The sequence below is a fragment of the Ptiloglossa arizonensis genome, chromosome 10, assembly GCF_051014685.1.
Source record: "Ptiloglossa arizonensis isolate GNS036 chromosome 10, iyPtiAriz1_principal, whole genome shotgun sequence".
Lineage (NCBI taxonomy): Eukaryota > Metazoa > Arthropoda > Insecta > Hymenoptera > Colletidae > Ptiloglossa > Ptiloglossa arizonensis.
In genome coordinates, this window is record NC_135057.1 from 1,109,866 (window position 1) to 1,132,454 (window position 22,589).

At 33.5% G+C, this 22,589-nt stretch overlaps 1 protein-coding gene across 3 annotated transcripts in view; it reads right to left on the reverse strand.

Annotated features, from left to right (window-relative positions):
* The window catches only part of Fife (regulating synaptic membrane exocytosis protein fife), a 217,170-nt gene that overhangs the window by 108,955 nt on the left and 85,626 nt on the right, over positions 1-22,589 (reverse strand). For all 3 annotated transcript variants that reach the window (XM_076322347.1, XM_076322346.1, XM_076322348.1), the window contains exons 4-6: positions 21,124-21,205; positions 18,614-18,755; positions 16,528-16,782 (exon numbers count right to left, since the gene is read on the reverse strand). In XM_076322347.1, the coding sequence (XP_076178462.1) occupies positions 16,528-16,782; positions 18,614-18,755; positions 21,124-21,205 (479 nt within the window). The remainder of the gene's footprint in view (positions 1-16,527; positions 16,783-18,613; positions 18,756-21,123; positions 21,206-22,589) is intronic.

A 22,589-nucleotide genomic window follows, 5' to 3' on the forward strand; every position in this document is an offset into this window, starting at 1 on the left:
CTATTTGGAGAAAAGTTATTAGCTTTTCTGTTGCTACTTCTATGTCGTGTTCGGTTTTTAGTGGTATGTTGCATGTTAGTTTGTTTTCTATAATTTTTCTATGATCATCCCAGTTAGTAGTTCTGTTTATTAGTTTTGACTGATTAACAAATTTGGTAACTTTCGAATTTATCGTGAATAGAATTGGTGATCTGAAGTGAACTCAAGGAGTTCAGTAGTCTGTATTTGATAGTTTTTGATATTGGTGATTCCAAAGTCTAACGTATCTGGTATTTTATTCAGGTTGGTTGGTCAGTAGGTGGGTTTGCCGGTTGATAAGACTGATAGTTGTCTGTGGTTGATTAATTGCATCCTTTGGAGTTTATCAATCTTGACCCCCAGAATTGATGTTTTGCATTGAAGTCACCTGATATCAAGAAGTTGTTTTCTAATTTGTCAAAGAGTTCTTTTAGTTCTGCGGCAGTTAGTGAGTACTTAGGAGGATAGTAGATTATTGATATTATTATCTGCTGTCCTAGTGTTACTTTGATTTTGATTATTTGTATCTTTTCTGTTTGGATTGATGAAAGTTGAAGATGTTTAATGTTGTTTTTGATAAATATCTCGGTTCTCCCATATGCTTTACCACTTGGGTGTGGAGTACCGTAATATGTGTAAAACAGAAGCTTAAAATGTGCCTGTTTTATGTGTTTCAGCGAGGAGAAATATTTTGGTACTCTTTCTTGAAAAATATTCTTTTAATTCGGCTATTCTTTGTTGTAGCCCGTTGCAAATCCATTCTATGATTTGGGTTGTGTTTTGGTAGTGTGTGATTTCTAAAGTATTACAAGTACCATTAAGAGTACCAATTGAGTGGTTAGGTTTTGTATTATTTGGTTTGTTTGAGATGTTTGCAGTGCTAACTTTTCTATAAGATGTTCGAGATTATTGTTGTTATTGTTAGTATTATCCGTTGTGTTGTAGTTTTCTTCATTGTTGTTATACTTAACTGCATTTGTATATGTTTTGTGTGAACTTGTCTTGATTATATTTTGCATCAGATGCTTTCTTGTGATCTGGGTTACGTATTGGTTGTGTTTCTATTTTAGGTAAATAATAAGTCAGTTTCTAACTGGTGGATAGGTTTTTGTAATTTTCTCTTCTCTGGTGGTACACCCTTTGTAATTAGCTGGTGTTTTTCTTTACTGTTTACACATATAACGTTTTCTATTCGACCTTGTTGTGAGCATTGTGTTGTTAGATGTTCTTTTACACAGGCTGGCTTCCTATTGCAATAATTCCTGGCGAGACCAAATGATTGGCATCTCGTACATTGAGGTATATCTCTTTTGACTCTCGGTGGTTCTATTCTGACTATTGTATTAGATATTACGTTGCCATAGATTTCTTTGTTAGTAACTATCGCTGCTAGTTCTACTAAAAACATTAGTAAGGGGATAGATGTGTCACTTTTTGTTAAATTTGTGATGCATAAGTCTTGATGGCCTTTTGATTTCAAGTCGTATTTTACTTTTTCGGAGTCAATTTTAGAATAGAGTCCTTTAATCACTATTTTATATCGTCTCTTATTTTTACCCTAAAAGATGTAGTAGTTTGCATCTTTTGTTCTTAATACTCTTATCAATTTTCTATAATCGTTGGAGTTTGTAGTTTAGATTTTAATTTGATTATTTTTAAAGTTTTTGATTGTGTATGATTTTTGGTTCAATGGTTGGTTTAGTAATCCCATTAAAGCGTTCATAATGTGGATTTCGATAAATATTTGCGGTTGGTTTGTCTCTTTAATTGGGAGTTCGCTATCGTGGTTCAATATTTCGTATCTATTTGATGTTGAGATTGAATTATGATCTAATTGCCATTTAGTTTTTTTCTCGGTGTCGGGTGTTGTTTTAGTTACTCTTTTTTATTTTATTGTTTTTGGTAGATTCCATTCTTTCATTGTCTAAGTAACTTTGGCTTTCTTCCAGATCTTTGGAGTGATTGGTTTGTGGCAATTAATATTTTTTCATTTTTAGTGGATGTGAAATATATATGAGCATTTACCTAACAGTCGCGGAAGTTGCAGGCTGTCGATTTGCTGGTTGAATACAGGTTGTTTACTTTGTATACACACATTCTCTCACTTCAGTGGTTATATTATAGAGCTCTCGTTCGCACGTACGCTTACGTTTACAGTTCGTTCCAATACTTATATATGAATACATACTTACATATGTATGAATTATTTACAAAGTAAAGAACAAACCGATTCTGTAACGTGTCATGTATTCCAACGGAGATTGAAATTGCGTTTCCTGTTAACTTTGTCAACAAACTGATACGAAATTTAAGAATAGTTGCAAGTTTGTTTTCCCAGAGCTACGAGTTTCCAGTTCACTCTACCCTTTCTCAACTTTCTATTCTCTCTTCAAACATTGCAGGTATATATACATTTCTATGTGTGTGTATATATATAAAGTGGTCCACCAGAAACGGAACATGTTTGTTATAAAAGATACAAGCTATATTTACGAAATAAGATTCCATTTTAAAAATTTATAAGCGGAGATCGTTTATTGAGAAATCATTATCATTCGAAATAACCAAAATTTTTTCTAATACGAGGGTAGTCCTAGAAGTACCTGTCCTAACAAAGAAAACACAAGAAATTTAGAAAAAAATATCTTTATTTCTCTATATAATCTCCTTTTAGATCGATACACTTTTTCCAACGATGTTCAGTAGTTCCAATACCCCCTTTATAATGAGAACAGACTTTACCTCTTCATTGTTGGCAAATATTTTACCACCGAGCTATTTTTTCAAGTTGGGAACGGAAAATAATCCAAAGCGGCTAAATTTGGCGAATAGGGTGCGTGAAGAAGCATTCATTGATTTTATCCATTGCGACAACGGATGTGTGAGCTGGTGCATTGTCTCAATGAAACAAAACCTTATTTTTTGCCAAATGTTGCCGTTTTTCTTATTTTCATCGCTCAAACGCTTCAATAAACTGGCATAATAGTCGCCGTTGATTGTTTTTTCTTTCTCAAGATAATCAATGAAAATTATTCCACGTGTATCCCAAAACACTGACACCATGACCTCGTCTGCAAATGGAACTGTCTGCGCCTTCTTGGAGCCGCTTCTCCCCTTTCGGTCCATTGTTTCGACTGTTCCTTCGTCTCAGGTGTGAATCGATGCAAAAACTCATCTTTATTGTTGTGAAACCAAGCCAAACACTCGATTGAAATATCCTCAAGACGCTGTTTTTGTTCCATTGTGAGTAATTGCGGCACCCATTTTGCGTACAGCTTTCTCATGTCCAAATTTTCAGTCAATATGCGATGTACGGCACGAAGGATGTTGTAGTCATTATAGGTTACGACGAATAACTGCGTGCTCAGTATCGTTTTATGATCATGGTGTTTTATTTGATCGGACTATACACAGATGGATGTAGATTCGCGAATACGGACTGACAATGGCGTGAACTTCACTCGATAGAAACTCGTCACGAAAAAGCTCTTTTGAAGAGTCGTTTCTCCTTTTTATATCGAGCCTAGCTTCCCTCACCCTTGCCTATTCCTAGCGCTGATTATCGCGCTTTTTCGGAAAGACCAGCTCGAGTGGGGAGCGAGAAAGTTTGGTGACGTAGCGGGGCTTCTTTCCGGCCTACTACGCGTGACTAACCGTTTGCAGCCCTATGGGTCTCACGTGCCTTCCAGAGCCCTTGGTTTATGACGCCTGCAATTAGCTATTGAGGCAGCGACGGGAAAGCTACGTAAAACATGCCTGGTGAAAGTTCCGTAAAATATATTTCCTCACAAATAGCTTTCGTTGACGCGCAAGCCATAAACCATGCTAGCTGCTTGCACGCCAGACGTTTCGTCAAGGCGTACGGCTAGCCGCTACAAGCACTTTTGATACGCTTACCGTATCTGCTATCTCGCGTACTTTCAATCGACGGTCATCCAATACCATTTTGTGGATTTTTGTCACCATTTTAGGCGTAGTCACTGTAGAGGCTTGCAGCTGCGGTTTATGGCGGGACCGTGCTTCGAGTTTGTTAGAGAAATTGTCCACATGGCTACGGCAAGGGCCTGTCACCGAGGGTCAGTTTATTTGTTGTTCGACTCGAGGCACGGAGCAAGTGATAGCTATTTCCCGTCATAAACCACTGCAGGCACTTAGACAGGGACCCTCTGCATCGCCTGGCACGCGAGGCCCTAGCGCCGCTTGTTGCGTCATTCGGGATGCTGGAAAATTCCAGCCCAGGCCTGCAGGGGTTTGGACACCCTGTCTACGTCGCGACGCCCCCACCTAAGCCCCATAGCGATGGGCATGTCCTAGATTCGGCGGGACTAGGACCCGTCGTAATTGGTCAGGCATTCGTCGCCACCCACCCTTAATTCAAGGGAGTAGGGCGAACCGAGGCGACGTTTGCACTGACCCGAGAAATCTTAGACTAGTGCACAGAATACCACCAAGACAATAGAGCCAAGGATCTACGACTAGAGTGTACAGAGTATCGCCAAGGGTTTACAGCCAAAGCGTACAGAGTACAGCTAAGAGATCACGGTTAGAGTGTTTGGCCTGAACGCACGGTTTGACGTGTGAAGCTTCCTGCGTTAGTTCCCATAAGGAACTTGCACTCCTCGAGGGAATTACCAGCAATCCCTCGAGCCTCCACGGAATCTTGGACCTTCGAGGAAGTTCGGCAGCCGGCTTGTGCATCCAGTGAGGCGCCGTGTGTGAGGACAACGCTCAACACCCCCCTGGACGTGAGAGCAGCAAGCGGCGGAGACCTCGAAGGCGGCATTACAACCTCCATCGGTCCAGCCTAGCGGACAACGATCAACAACAGTTAGTCCTTCCAATGGGAAGGTGGTCCTTCGAGTAATCTATAGTCGGCACCCATCGTGCAAACACATTCAATGCTCGAAAGATCCTCGAGATCTACCACGAGCAGCTACAGTCACCTCATTTGGTTGACGACTGCGATGTTCGTCTTGACAATTCGTACGGCCTCGTTTAAACTCTTCCACCAAATATTTTACTGTTGCAAACAAAGGAGCAGACTTCCTCAGAGTAGAATCTGGCTCCGCTTTGATATCGATTGAAGTGAGGTTTTTCATACGAAAGTATTGTATCGTATAACGATAATCAATTTTTTCCATGTTTACAAATTCACTCAGAGCGTTTACTATTGATGGCTGCCAAATAAATAAAAAACGTAGTCTCGTCAATCTTCAAACTTAAGCTTTGTAAGGTCGGTATTTTTTTCCTTAGTCGTTCTTTTCGAACAACTACCACCATCCATAAATCAGGTCGGGTACTTCTGGGACTACCATCGTAGATGCACATATATCGTACATATTTTTCTTTATATATAGGTTACTTATCTTTTAAATATACCTATGAATTTCTTTTAAAATAATTGAAAGTATTAATAGTTACTATTTATTAAACAAGTATATAAAAATATTAAATTTATTATTAATTTAAAAAAAAAAGTTATTAACGCAAAATAAGTTTATAATTTTATCGTTTTAATATAAATGGATCAAAGGGTCAAATAATGGAAAGTGTTTATACAAGAGGAATAAATATAGAAGCTCGTACAATAAAACTACCACTATGTCTATGAACCTCCATTGTCCGAATGTTCAACCATCCGATCGTTTTATTATGCGAACTTTATATTGACCGAACAGAATATATCCTTACACAGTATCTCTCTTTTTAATGAAACATTTTTCTAGGATAATATAAATTAATTACTATAAGAATTTAGTATGAATAATAATAGTATGAAAGTTGTACACTGGCAATGAGTATTGAAAAATAAAAGTTACATAGTATCGGGAAAGGCAATATAATTTTTGCTATTACAAATGTCTTTATTAGAAAACTTTTATAAAAGTGTTTATAGTATATATAATAGTAGATAGTATTTATAGTATTTAAAAAAAAGCATATAGCTATTGTTATATAGTTTAAGTAAAAAAAATACAATTTTACTTAGTTAAATATGTTAAAAAATAACCTTGTAATACCAAGCTATCGGAAAAGAACAATTCATTTATATCTTTTTTTATTTCTGTTGTTATCATTTCTGTTAAAATATATGTTACCTCAAATATAAAATTATCAGTATTGAAGAAGTAAGTTTTATTATTCGTGTCCGGTCGTGTCTTTCTATTATATTGAATAATCGTTCAACTAGAATTTGTAATAAAGTTAAATATTAATTCATTTGGAAAAAAAAATATTAAATACTTATTCATTTTATTGTGTTAGTGGAAAGCGGAATTTAGGTAACCGCGATCATGTTTGATCAATCAAAGTCCTATTGTCTCTAAAAGAAACGAAAAATAATATAAACACGTAGCTTTAAAATATTATTCTCTTGACTCCATAAACGTGAGACCTAACCGACTGTAAGAACAGGCAACTCTCGTGAATCTGTATTCTCCTCGTCCTCTCGAAGGTAATTAACACAAAAATTGCGATGAGTTTTATAGGGATTTCCAATGTAACGGTACACAAACAATAAAAGACGACTACGAAAGTAGTGGATAGTAGACAATAGGTAAGAGAGACAGGTCGGCTCTCGATCCTAAGAATTTATTGGAAATCGTTTTTGTCGGTTGGGAGAAGAATCGACAGAATCTCATTTCACTGGAAACGACTGCGGAAACGAAAGAAAGTGGAATGAAATTGAAATCAGAGACAAAGCCGTGACTGTGGCGCGACGCAGGGCGGGTGTTAAAGAGGATACAGAAATCGGTCGAGAAAGGAACGAGAAAGTGAAAAGAGGTCGCGAATGAGAATTCTAGGTCTTTAAATCTTTACCCGGTACACAAACGGAAATTAGCGGTTGACAATATCAGAGGACACACTACCGCTTGTGTGGCATGAAAATTTTCATAAAGTTCGTTTCTTATTCTTTCCTGCTGCCATGATTTCATGATATTTTCCATGTATTTGTTTTTCGTATAACTTTGGAAGAAGAGGGAGAATTTGAAATGGGAATACTATACATTTTTGAAGCGTTGTATTTCTCGTGTCTTCTTGGTTAACGTTGTTTTTGCCAAAGATACAAAGAAATATTTCATTATTTTTATACACTGAACCAGATTAATACGTCTTCGCATTTAGAATGCTGTTTTTCACTGTATATTTATTCGAACAAGCCTTGTTTTACAAGAGTTATTGAAGTCTGTATTGCCGAAGCAAGTACAAGAATAAATGTAAAACCGGATCTAAGATTCTTACTTTCCAGAGTTTCGTCTAACATCCCCTACTTTATTTCGGAAAAGTACCATTATTCACTTCGTTAAATTTAGGTTTATCCAATTTCTTTGTATAATTTTGCCAACATTGATTTGCAATTGCAACATAGGCATTACTTTTCATTTGGTTTCTATTAAAATCATAGAAAATAGCAAATATTATTCCACTTTTTATTCTGAAAACCAAATAACGTGAATTTTGTAATACGGTTTCATAAAAAGAATTAAGTGTCTATTAAATGTTTATGAATCAGTAATATTAAATAAATTCCAAGAACAGATATGTGAGTTCACTAATTTTGTTTCATATTTGTCTCTATGCTTTGCTTCGGTAAACATATCAAAAATTTAAATTACAAAGTACAGAATCATCCAAATTGAATTATTATTTTTTAAATATACATTTCAATATGTTCAATTCTAATTTAGAGAGTTTACCAAGAGTTTTCTTTCCTTGAAAAAGTCCATAGGAAAGAGAAATTTGAGAGACACTCGTAGAAGTAAATTCAAATCCAACCATTTATTTCTATCAGTATCGCTACTTAGTATCGCGTAGATCGCGAAAAAAAACGAGTAAAGAAAAAAAATGGTACTCCTCGGAAAAACCAGAAATACAAAAAACAAATGTGAATTTTACTTTGTAAAAAGTGCAGCTGTTTTCCCGATACATCTAATTCTTCGTAGAGGCTTTTCGAAACCACGATGAATGTAAGATTTCTCGATAGATTTTTCAGCTTGAAGCAACTTTTCCACAGACTTTTTCCATTTATCATTTTTTGTACCGAGCATTAGCTCTCTCCAATGTCATTCTGAATTCCAACTTGAACATTGGAATTTTTACGGGAACCACACGTCGTGAATTTTTAATTTATACATACGCTGCGGGTGCTCAACAACCAAATACCCAGCATAATTTATCATGTAACGTTTCCAAAATAATTTTTACCGTATGCAATTTACCCCAGGTCATGCTGCTACGCTCAATAACCATTGTAACGTACATAGATAACGCAAACCAAGCGTCGCGTGTTGCAACGAAGTATACTGGGAAAGTTCAGTATGCTTCCGTACTATAGTAGTCACTCAAGAATAAATGAGTCTTGGAGAACAAGTTTTACAGTTATCACAAGTCGCGGTTTTTCTGCAGAAATATTTTGTTTTTGAATATATAAGATTGGATTACGAAGAAACTAATTAAAGATGGTCGTTATGAAGTAGATGATTCCTGCCTAAAACAATACAAGTAGATAAAAAATACATTGATCGTTTTTTCAATGTCAAGAATTTTACTGAAATTTAGATACGATGCTTACTTACAATTAGGCTGGTGTTTGAATCACTAGTCTACTAGTTGAAAACATTGAAAAAATGTTATTAACTGCCGGTTTTCGCTCAAACAGGCAAAATTTGGAAATTCAATCGCTTGTATTTTTTTAACAAATTTAAACAATCGGAGTAAAGTTAGCAACAAAATAAAAAGCATAAAAGTGAACCAAATGTTCTGAAACCCACCTCAAATCTATTTAAAAATTCGTATTTCTATTTCAACATATTTCAAAATTCGTCTGAGTGGCGCAGAGTGTTACTCTTCAAATGCTTTGGATATTATTAATAAGTACTGTAATGAAGTGAAATGCATTAATCAAAGCAAAAAAGACTGACTCCACGAAAAGAATATAAAAAACGAAATAGAACGAGACGTGAAGCACAAAACCTCCCTAGACACTATTATTCATTGCTATTTATTACTTTTAGGCTATACAATGTTATCCTCTTTTTCTCAAATCTCTCTTAAATTTGATAGCTTTAGTGAAATAAATTTCGTTTATTAATATTAACTCGTCATGATCCAGACTATTTATAATCCTTTCATCGAGACTTGAGGTTTCCACTTAAGTTTCGACAATATAATAGTAATTCTTACATATAGTATTATTAGTTTCTATTTTATCGTTAATACGTCGAAATGTCCCTAAACGATCGCATTATTTAAAACAAAAAACAGTTATCACAAAAATATATCTCATATATAAATTTAAGCTTTCAAAATACTTACATTAACCTTAAACACTTTATTCCTATTCTTATGATAGGGTTAATCCTTCGAGGCTGTAAAATATCTTTGGATATCAACTTCAAATTAATCTAAATTGTTTTACAACCGAAATTGAAAAACATATATTTAGAGGTTATTCTACAAAGTTTTTAAAATACGATTTAGCGATCAAAGATGGAAACAGCACAAAGCGTACGTTTCAAGCATAAGACACCTTACAATATACATAAACATGCGTCCAGTCGCAAAGAACTATATTGCAAGACATATAGCCCATGTCGACATTCAAACTAAATAAAATCGCTGCCGGCGAACGTACCGGGTATTTTATGACATGCCACTAAAATGGAAAGCATGACTGCTAGGAATATTCAGTTTTCGACCGCAAACTGTTAAAACCAGCTCTGGAAGAGTTAATTTTTCCTCTAATCTGATTATTGACGATAAAAGACTCTGTATGCTACCGATAATAGATGCGAGACTACCACTTTATAGACCAAAAGTGGATTGTCCAATCCATTTTGTCTTTTAACTGCCGATAATAGATTTGTGACTACTACTTATTGTTAGTTAAATACAATTGGATTGTTTCATTTGTTGTCGATTCGACAATTTTCCTTTCGTATTTTTATTCGGTTTTATATTTTTCATTAACGGAATAAAACCATTTTATTAATATCATTGCCTTGTTCTCATTATAGTAACCAATTTAGTTTTCTTTACAGTTTACAAAACACTAAAAATGTGTTCATCAATCTCTTAATATTGATATATTTCTTCACATTGCTGATTAAAAATAGTTGAAATTTCCTTTCACACAAGACTAGATATCGGAAACACCGTAACAAATGTCTTGTATTCTTGGTAGTGTATAAACTATTTTTCATATATTAGATTACATTAACTTATATATGAAAGTAAATTTTATACCTTGCATGTGATTGCACAATGTGTGCGTGTGTGTGTGTGTGTGTATGTTTAATGTCGTAAAAGTATACGACCTTAATACATGGAACATCAACAAACACCGGCAAAAATATTTATTGAAAATTTCAAAAATGTTCAAAAATCTTTTTTAACACTTTTATGAAGTTTCAGGTGTTGAAAACATGTTCCAAAATGATTATATCGAGGTATTTTCGATGATTCTTGAACAAAAATTCATAAAGGAATGCTTTTTTTAGTGTTCTTGTGAATCTACATATGTATTTTTATTCATGTTTAATGTTATTATTATATAAAATGTGAAGATGCAGGTTTGCAATTTAAATAATTTAAAACAAAGAATATATAAAAGCGTACGAGACAAGTGCAGCTAAAGTGATGTAATTCAAACCTAACCTCAATTCGTTAGGTGTGTATCGTGTGTGTGCGTATTGTTGCAAGTTTAACCGCTTGAAAACAATGCGCTACAGAAGTCTTATTCCGTCATTGTAGTTATTTCCTATATATTCTCCAAAAAGAAGAAACAATGGTACAGAATTATTCAATTTCCTGTGGCACAAGAAACTTACGTGTTTTAACTTGCGGTATAATTTTTAAACACCATGTAACAGAGTCACGGTGGTAGTCGCAAAATTGTAATCGGTAGTCTACTTTACCAACACATTGTCTGCCAAGCCAATTTCATAAACTTTTCTTTAAGAACCGCTCCAGACTTTCTCACAATTTATACTTTTAACATAATACTTTTATTTGAACCAACTTACCCAAGAGGTTTGTCATTCCACGTGAAATGGAGCACTTTTTAAAGTAACATCTCGAATTCTTTTAAAACGTCATTTTTTAAAATATTTCGAATTTTACTGCTATTCGAAATATAGTACTAACTATTTTTTCAGTAAATTATAACTATTGAATTAGTTCTTAAATGAATAAGAACGAACTTCTGGATTCTGACAGGAAAGACATAGTAGATAGTAACGAATAAAAATTATTTTAATTAAAAAAAAAAAAACATTTTTAACAATATTTTTTGCAATTATTTGTAACCAATGAGACTCTTTAACAGTGGGACTGAAAAGAAAATGTTTAAAAAAGAATGGGAATATAGTTCCATTTGCCCTCTTTAGGGCTGAATTTTGGAAATTATAGTAATTTTAAAATACAGTGATTACATAAAGATTAATTGAAAAACACGTACTGTCTGTGCGCAGTAATAGAGGTCAACAGATTACACCTACCTACTTACCGAATATTGTGCCGCTGGCATTCCCTGTGCATCTACCCCCAGTCGTGTCAGAAAACCACCCTGGGAACTTAGTGGATAGGCTTCGTATCCTGTATAATTCGAGGTACAAGAAATCCCACGCGACAACCAACCTCCCCCAAGAGGTCGAAAATACTTTCAGAAGATTCTCCCCACGTAAAAAACAGAGGGCATTACACCTGCCATTGTTACATAAAATATGCGACTGTTACAGGGTCTAATACAATTAATACATATTTGTGTATTGCTTAATGAGTGAAAACTCACTCTTTGTCAATGCCACTTGTCATTGGAAACATTCAAATTGTCACCGTTCAATGAAAACTACGCGAATATAATGAGAATTTGTGACGGCAGGAGAATGATGTAAGCGGTTTCGTTTATCTACTTTTTATTTGAGGGGTTCGTCCGAGCGTGGGCGATCGACTGCGGAAAAGTGGGGCTCCTTGCGCGTCGTTCCACTGTTTCCGAGGACGATTCTTATGATCGTCTTTTCTCGGACGGCGGTCAATTACTTTGACCAGGTGCAGGATGATCTCGCCGACAACGATCGGTCAACTTGCTGTTTATGCTATGTGGCGCCGAGCTCGTCGCACTGGCCGCCACAAATTCTTCCATTGGAATAAAATGTGATGCGCCGAGATTAAATCAATGGATAAATATTCTATCGCATCGATGAACGACCGATTAAACGATTATGCAATTACTTAATTTATCATTTTGACAATTTGTTACTTTTGACTTTATTCGTATTATGTCTGTTGGTATAAATAAAGTTTCTGATACTAGTTCTAAATATTCGTTATATTCTTGTATCGAGATTAATTTATAATTAATTTTTCCCGATATTAACAATCATTCAATTGGGACAATTCTTATAGTGTTGATACTTGATCGTCTGATGATTTTTGCAATCTGGCTTAAGCTGCAAGGCATTTTAAACACTCGCCGATACCACGGTATGCATTATCGAAAGAAACACACACCATTAGCATTAAGAAAATCAATAACTACTTCTCTGATGGATCTTCTTCGCAATATAAGAACAAATATCGTTTACCGAATCCTAGCTGTTACTTTGAAAATTTTAGAGTTAATGAAAAATAGAACTTTATTCCAAATACATGTGGCAAGAATGCATAAAATGGTATTGGCAGACTTCTTAAACATCTTGCAATTTGATCCACTTTACAATGACCGTTAGAAAATCAAATAACGACACCACAGAAATTATTCAATTGTGTGACTGCTCATATTGAAGAAATTAATTTTAATTTTAGCTCGGTACAAGAATATAACGAACATTCAGAACAGTTGCCAGAGATACGCAAACTTGTTCAAACAATTCATGAAACACGACCTTCTCACTTGTTTGTGTCAAGTGACAATTAAACACTATGGTACATAAATAGCAATTCTCTCATCGATGTGATGTCACTTAAAATCGTACACCTAGCGATTCAGGCGATTTTCATTTGTAAATCATAAAATTTGCAGTAAATGACGAAAACACACATATAGGCATATAATTCAATACTTCTTTATTTAGTGCATAACAAAAATTAAACAAAATTTTCAGTAATTATTAATGTAACAAATGAAATTTATCGTTATGTGTGAAACTACTCTGTCAGTAAAAATCGTACAGTACATATTTTTGTTATAGTTAATATATTTATAGCTATAGCTATAATATAATTATTGCTTACGTTAATATTTTATAGGGTATCCTCATGCATTTTCAACACATTGTAATCGCTGAGGCATAGATTTAACCAAATTTTTGCAATATTCGGGCGTTATTTTTTATCATTCTTCTTATAATACTCTCCTGAGTGTTTCTTTACTTGTAATATTATGCAACCTTATTTTTCTTTCCAACTCATCCCATAAATGTTCGATACTATTAATATCGGGTGATTGAGGAGTTCCTAGAACTTTTGGACAATTGTACAATAACCAACTCTTAACTACGCAAGAGTTGTGCTTTGGATCATTGTCGGCATAAAATTTAAAATTATTTAAAATCCCCAAATTTTCAGCACTTTGTTTTATATTATTTTTTAATATGTTTAGAAATGTCCATTTGTCCATTATGTCGTCTATAAATACTAAATTTCTAACGCTGCATACTGATGTACGAGTACAGTCCCACACCATTTGTGATCCACCGCGAAATTTGACCGTCGATTGAAGATGCTTAATATCCATCTCTGTGTTTGGTTTTGGCCACACAATTTTTCTTCCATCCGAACCAAAAATATTAAATTTTGACTCATCCGTAAAAATTACGGATCCAGAAATTAAAATCCTCTTTTAAGAATTTTGTTGCAAACTTGTGTCTTTTCTTTTTATTCGCCAACGTTATCAATGGTTTTTTTTCGGGCAACTCTACCATGGTAATTGTTTAGTCTTAGAACTCTTCGAATATTTTTTAACATCTGATGTCAATTTGGGAGCACTAATCGTCGGATCTTCTTTAATTTTACGAGTAATTCATCGCTCATTCGTAGCATTAAGCTTTTTATCGGATCTATGTTTGACTTTATTCGCTATAGGGTCCTCTTTTTTATAACGTTTTATAATGTATTGAATTATGCTTATACTCCTATTAATTATTTCACTAATTTCATTATAACTTTTTCCATTATTATAATGACGAATTGTCAATTCACCTTCTGCTAATGTTGTTTGCCGCATTGTTTTTAATTATCGTAAAATAGATCAAGCAAGGCTTGAAACACACTGAGGACAAGAAACAAAGTTCTCATCGTTTCCATGCATTGTTAAGCAAAAGAAGATCGGGGACTCGCCCATTTTGTTCTCGTCATTTACTGCGAATTTCAAAATTTACAAACGAAAATCGGATGAATCGCTAGGTGTACGATTTTAAGTGACAATCACTGTATGTATGTATGTGCCTTAACCCAATCTCGTCGTAGTAGTTATCCCTTTTTCGTAGTTTTCATTGAAGGCTGATAATATTGTTGTTTTGACGCCCGAATATTGCAAAAATTTGGTTAAATCTATGCTTCAGCGATTACACTGTGTTGAAAATGCATGAGGATACCCTATAAAATATTAACGTAATAAATGCCATTAGCAAAGAATGAATTCTCAATATCTATTAATCATATTAGATTTGGTAGCCATAGTCTATGTAACAATGACAGGTGTAACCCCTTGGCCGTTAATAGTCGCACGACCAAGGAACTCGCGTTTCGATTCAGAATTAACTTAATTCAATTGTTATACAACTAATTGTTGTCATATCAATTGTTGTACAACTAATTTTTAAGTTTCCATATTTTTCAAAATCCAACTATACTTTCGTTATTTTCCAAATTTTTCGATTCAGCTCCATTATTAAAGAGTCGCATTTGTTTCAGAGACTTGCAAAAAAATATAATGGTTAACAAAATTTTTATTTAAACTGAAATCATTTTTACGCAGTACTATTGCGTCTTCATTGTCAGTGCACAAAATTTCCTTCCCTCCCATTTTCTAATCCAATAGTTATAATACACATGTATATGTATTTGCACTGTAATTCAAACAGCTATAAAATTGACGATTCTTAAAGTTTTGAAAAATTAAAATCGTTAGAGGTGAATTTAAATACGGTTAAAAACCACAATATATCTAAGTTTCAGCAAAATCCATGATGTTATTCCAAAAAGTGTCAGATTTCGCGTAGAATGACCCGTTAGCTTTATTAATTCATAAGTACATATGTAACTAGTCCTGTCATAAATCCTGTTGCAAATGTATTGCATTATTATAATAAAATAAGAAACATTACCATTATTAATTAATCAGAATTTGCATACACAGTTAATAACAGCAGAAAAATAATGGTATTACCCGAAATGGTTATTTTTCACAGTTCAAAGGGCATCATTTTAAATATTTCCATTATTTTTTTTATTATTAATTGTAGACAAAAATTCTGACTACCTACAAATGATAACAAGAGTTGAAAGGGCACCCTGCATACGTATAAAAATTATGAATAATTATTCTTATTCCTCTTATTGCTATTTAAATATTATCATACAATAGATATACTGCTGGGGCCTGAAGTCACTACCAAAAACGTTTCTAGTTAAATACAAAATGGTCTATTTCTTATTTCTTTTTGTAATAGCCCTATGAAAAATTCAGGACTTTCAGAGAAGATAGCACTCACTAAATGGAAAAACAGTCCTAATCGACATGGCTAAAAAAATTTATATCCTCGGAATTACAAACAATTATATATTTCAATCGGAGCGCGTGATTTATGTTAATCGTTTCTGGTGGTCAATCGTGATATAAAAACGGATTACTTTACCATTTCTTCCGTCGATATTTAGAAAAGATTTATCACGTATCCCTCTCCCATTTCGTCGTGTTTGTCAAAAAATTATATGTTGCACCTAACAGACGATGTAATAAAATAATAGTTAATCGTCTAAATTGCCCATATATACGTTTCGTGTAAACCGTTAGTAGCCATTTATTTCTATAATTACGTAAAAATTCTCTTCTGCCCAACCATGATTGTTATGAAAATTTGTTACACCATCTCTTACGAATACAGCTCCGTCGGTAAATAAAATGTGCAATTTCTTAAACGGTATAAGAAATAGCGTTTCTTGGCGAGAATATTTCTCCACGTAAACTTTTCGCGTGGATACAGCGTTTCGCTGAAACGAATAAGTCGCGGGCTTGAACCGAAATAGAAAGTTTTTTATAATTTCCAAAATATTCATTTTTCGATCCACGTTTATCGGAACCTTTTTCTCCATTTATCGAGTGGTATTTGTCCTGAATGAAGAACTACATAGGTATAAACGTGATGCGGCAGTCAACGTGTTGACCTGATAATCGAAGGCTGCTCTCAAAGCGAATAGGATTCGACGAATGAAGTTTACAATGTGCACGGCTTCGTTGTTGGACATTCAGAAAGCGTGATGTCGTAACATCGTAGAAATTCCACTTACCTTCTCGAGTTCTTTCAAACTAGCTGGCGACACATCCGAATGCCTCCTCAGTTCCGGACTTCTTGGCGGTACCAATCCAGTACCGAGTCCACCCATTTGACTTCCGCCTATGCAACCGAGTCTAGCGTCGCTGTGCCTCCTCTGGAGGGCCTCCAGGACCGGCACCTCCAACAGGGAATCGGTCGATTCCTGCGTGACGATTGGTTGGTCTCGAGACGCCAGTTTTCGCCGACAAACACTGCATCGCCAGGACGACTGAAACGATTTAACGATTTTGTTAAAAATTTACCGAATTTCGTCTACGCGATGAGCGCTGGACGCTCTGTTCCCCGAAATCCCCTCCGTCACTTTTGATTCACCTGTAGAAGTGAAAGTGAGATGGAGCGAAAGTGAATTCTTAAGAGTTATCCATCTTTCAGAAACTCCTTTAAGCATCTTTAACTTCGTGCTGTAGAGTACGCGCCAGCTCTCATCGAGGAAAGATTGTATTCCTTTGGAGCGAAGCTGAATGACGGATTAAACGATTAAACTGATCAGGTGCGTAACTCAGTCTATTGGTGAACAAATATTCGATTCAGTAGAACTCAAATTCAAATGATTTAAATGAATACTATCAAATTTTTATTGGGTTGATCGGTGCATCAGGATGAATTGTAAAAATATCTTGAGAAGACGAAGTGTTCAGTTGAAAGTAGTCCGGTTTGGCGGTAAATACTTTTAAAATAATAATCGATTGCTGTCTCCCGTAGCTCAAAGTAGATTCGGTGGCAAAGAACGAAAATATAGAGGTAACTCAATTTTTTAAAATTCTCGATCCAAAACTAATTGTACGTTGACTAATTTTGAAATTCAAATCCGTCTGAATAAATAAGCAAGAATGAGAAACACGCGAGCAAATACGTATTCGTCAAATGTCCATTTATGGCGCTTATCGAATCTCTGAAACAGATCAATATTGAAATAATGATTTTCAATTCATGACCAGTATATCAATTCACCGTGCGTACTTTAAATCGCTATAATCAAGACTGACGGGATACCGTAGGGTCCTGTGTAATGAAACTCTGATTAATGTAGAAGTTTCCCCCGTAAATAATTTACGAAGACAGCGTTCATTAATGGGAACATTGAAACGATAAAAAGACAAAAGTAAACACGAAAGATTGTCGTACAATAATGAAAAGAGGAGTATAGGGCAAATAGAAAGGAAGGAAAACAGACTGATAGAAAACTTGGGAACAAATAACCTGAAAAATAGAGGACGAATGAATACAAATTACAAGGAAGAAATTACTATGGAAACCAGAATAAGCAAAGACATACGGAATCGAACCAAAAGGAAAATAGAAGAGAATGTGTTATTAAATAGCAGAATATAATGTAAATTATGAGAGAAATAAAGTAAATAGATCGTAAACTAATGCAGAATAACGAAAAAGAGAAATAAAAGCTCTTGGAAGAAGTAATGGGAAGAGCTGAAGAGAATGTAAAGGGAAAATGGAAATAGAGATGGAAGATTAGAATAAATTACATCGTAATTCATTAGTCTATTACGACGTTTTTAAAAGTCTCTCGAGTATTCGAGATGAACGAAGATATGGATAATGATAATGAAAAATGGCGATAAACTAAGAGCGTAGTTTCACAGCTATTAGATATGGAAACCTAAATTTAAATCACTCCTATTATAATCACCCAGCTCTTCCGTAATAATTGATCTAATTTAGACTTTATTTAAATTTTGTAAATTCGTGTTATCGTCTACGATGACGACCTAAACCATGGTTATTTTAACGATGAATAAATAGAGAGATGAAGAATATTCTTCTTCAAATAACAAGGGATTGTTCGATTTGACTCACAAATCATCAATACGTTTGAGAAAAGGACTCTTTTTAGTTTTAGAAATTTTCTTTCGTATTTTTGTGACGTGTTATCATACTTTTAATCACTACTAAAAAAACATATCTTTCAATTGAGAACAAGATTATCAAATTTGTAGGTATTCGCCGTTAATTGTTTAAATTCTCGATTAACCGTTTCAAAATAGATAATAAATGATTCAACAGATATTTCGAAAGCTCACCGGATCATCGGAATTCGTTGTCGTTGAATAGCAAGCGCAATCCTCGCAAACTTTGTGTTGACACTCGCAGCAAATTCTCGCGGCTTCTTCAGGTGCAAACGACTTCCGGCACACCCTGCAATCGTCTCCGGTTTTTGATTTCCTGAAATGTCCGAATTTAAGTTCGCTAAAGTTTCAAATTCAAGTATTGTGTAGCGATATGTTTCAATTTAACAGTGTGCATTGGCATTACTATTGAATAACGAACACCGTTCAAAAATAAAACTTCCATTTCGGCGGATGTTCTTGATCGCTATAACTTTACTATTTTATCAGGTATTGGTATGAATTTGATTAGACGAACGTTCATATTTTATTTTTCCTGTATTTCAGTTATACTTTATATGGGATGGCTCACAAGGTGTTATAAACCGTTTTGTTTCCGAAAACCGATTGAAGATATCGACAAAATTCTTGTTTTGATTTTATAGAGTTCTCGGAGGACTTTGTATTCCACGAGGAACGGGATGAGGCAGAGAGATTCCAATTTTTATTTCTTTTAATAAACGCATAAACTTCTGCATTTCCGAGTAGCTCGTTTAAAAATGGATAATTATGTTTTCGGTAAATCGAATTGATACGCTGAGATTATTACTGAGAATGATATTACGATACTATTTTTCTGTATAATTCATTCGTATTAGCCATTATCAGGTAAATTCTATATTGGTTATTCGTATTGCCACTATCGACGCTAATTGTTTTCGGACATACTCCAAACAATTGTTAAAGTGACGACAATCCTTTTATACCTAAAAAGAGTGTCCGTATACCTTTTTATATGTTTACAAGAACCTACCAAAAAGAATGAATTGCGGTCAATAATATAAAGGTAAATAGATTCTTTGCTTCAGACTTATACAAATGTAGCTGTCATCTGCAGTAAATCTGGAAACGTAACAAAAACCATACGTACAAAATAAAAACTTTCTACTACTTGTGGATGCGTTTTTACATTTCAAAGTTGTAGTAAAAAAAAAATAATGATAGTAACGAGAGGCTGGGATTCGATTTACCTCTACCGATTTATCGTTGTATCTCTTAAATCGTGTATGATAAAGGAAAATATTTCAAGTAAATGTTGTTTTTACATAAGGTATCTAAAAATGCAAAAATTCATATATTTCTTTCATCCAGAAGAATAAAGGTGCAATTCTCTCCCCCTCCCCCCATTTCTCTGAAATGCTCAGTTGCAACACATTACATATGTTACTTCTTATGTTACACAAAGAGGGTAACCTGAGTACCCTACTAAACCAAAACAACATTTCGATGCTATCCCTAGAGGTTTCTAAAAAATTAACTTGTACAACTTTACGTACACTATGCTTATAACTGACTATACTGATTACTAATATTGATAATCAGGTATTTTGATTCTATATAGATTCATATTTATTTTTTAATTTTTGATTATTCATTTGTAGTTTACATAATTATCTGTACCGATGACAATTATTAATGACAATCGTATAAAATCTCAATGATTTCTAATTACTTAATTATATTAATATAATAAGAAATATTCTTTCTTTATTTACTCTGAAAAAAAGTAGAATCACAGTCTGAAGACTTTTCTAAATATTTGAATAAAATTTAATTAAAAAATTAAAAAATGTTTGAAACTGGGTCACCGGAAATTTAATTTTGATATATTTTTTTTAATATTTTGTAGTATTTCCTACGAATAGGTACTACAAACAATTGTTTCAATTATTCAACGTATAAAGAACAAGTTGCTCTTAATCCTTTAATTCAAAATCGTGTTAAATAAATATTTCTGCCATGTATCGTTCCTTAAATTTCTAGATATACAATATGTAATAGAAATAGATGGTATTTCACACTGTTACCCAAAATGACTATTGTTTATTAATATATATGCCACATAGAAATTTTATTTTGAAAATTTATGCACTAAAAGTATCTGTAATTATTAATGGCTGGTCTGTTATAATAAAGGATAATTTTGAAAAAAAAATAACGTTTTCTTGTTTTAAATTTATGATTCGATAAATTTTGTTTGTATTATTCGATCAAATTCCCTATACAGTTTCTTAAAAATAATAATCCTCTGGGATCTTGAAAGTACATAAATATTATATGTAATAAGAAAACAGATAATTAAAAGAGATTTTACTTTTGCATTAACTCTCTCTATTTTGTGTGACACATTAATGTACACATAATACGGTACATATAATGTACGTATAATACGGTAAGAATTCTAAGAATCAATTTATTTAATTATAATACGATAGTAATTTCACATGTATAATTCCAATTTCTAAGATCCGTTGTTTGTTTGAATACAAAGTTTGTAAGAATATGTCGAATGGTAACGTAACAAAGTCTGCATTTGTAACTTGCATCGGTATTCTTTTTAACCTTACTCTTTCTTTAATAATACCTGTCTGATTTGAAATTGTAAAATCATCACAAATTAGAAATTGCTAATATATAAAACTTACGTTTTTGTTGATTCCGTCGTCGTTTCTTCCTTAGGTTGAGTTTCTTCCGGTGGAATAACTTTTGCGGGACCGAATTTGGTAACTAAAACAAAAAATAGAAGACATTCTTTGTAAATTTCAAATAAAATAAATGAATGACGTACTCTTCTCAACGTTCAATATACATCAAAATTAAGTTTATTCTAACGATGTTACGTGATATAAGTTTGTAAACATTACGTAATATTCTTACTATTTTAAAGTTATCGTAACCTTAGTCTTGAAAAACTATTCGAATACTTATTATAATCTTAAATTATCATTTTTGGATTATTTATTGTAAAAATGTATTTTCGGTATAATTTCAAAAATATTATATCCCCTAAATGTATAAAGAAAAGAATGTTAAAATTTAATACATACGCTATTGAAAAAACAAAAATTAATATATATTTTGTACATATATATAAAACCAAGGTTACATTAAGTTAACGAATACCTGTCAATTACTTTGGTAGTAGAGTCTGCATTGTTTTGATGTAAAATTAGGATATTTAGTTTACCAAATAAATAAAACATCAAAAGCAGTGATCTCGTACAAAAAATATTTCAACGATCGATAATTAAATGTTGTTTTGTGTGTAATTAAAACTAGTTCGCATCTAATTACAGACCTTGAAGACAATTTGAATGTAATTAAGGCAATGAACAATTACATGTACACATTATATGAAAAACTGCTTTAAGAGATTACTATTGAAGATTCGAAACAGATGCCAGTAAAGAAACTTGCAAATGTCTGTACCGAGAAAAACAGATACGATTGCACAAATAAAGGCCTTTTCAATGCAATCGGATTCATGTTTTAAAGTTAATGACGTACACTAATAAGATTAAAGTTTAACGTTTGATTGTATGCAACAGATCTTTGTCTGCTTAATGTTTAAGCTCTATGTTAATTACAAATACAAACGACATTCAAAGAAAATGAAGGAAACATTTGTTACTCTTTCTTAGCGAACACTATTAAATTAAATTTAAGTTTAATTTTACTTCTATACCATCAAAACCAAATTCTTTTCATTGCTCATAATGAAAAGTGTAACTACCAAATTATAGAAAATCTTCAATATATCTATTTTACTTTTATTTTTCGCTTTTATTTTTGAGTTAGTTTTAAAAGACAAAACAAATTTAATCCTTAAATCGTAAAGATTTAGAACAAAATTAACCTCACTGGTACTACACGCGCAGGAACTTGCGTTTATCGGTATTAGAATTTCAAGCACCAGTAACACTTGTGCAAGGAACATAAGTGTTTCGGTTCATTACTTTTGTTACTAGTATATATCTCTAAATAAACTCCGCAGATTTGACGCTGATTTATCGAGAACGAATAGATACGTTCACTAAAAGTAATACTAGTGTTATCAGATGGAGCACACCATACTTGAAACGGTTCGACAGAAATTGAGTAAAGAGGGTGA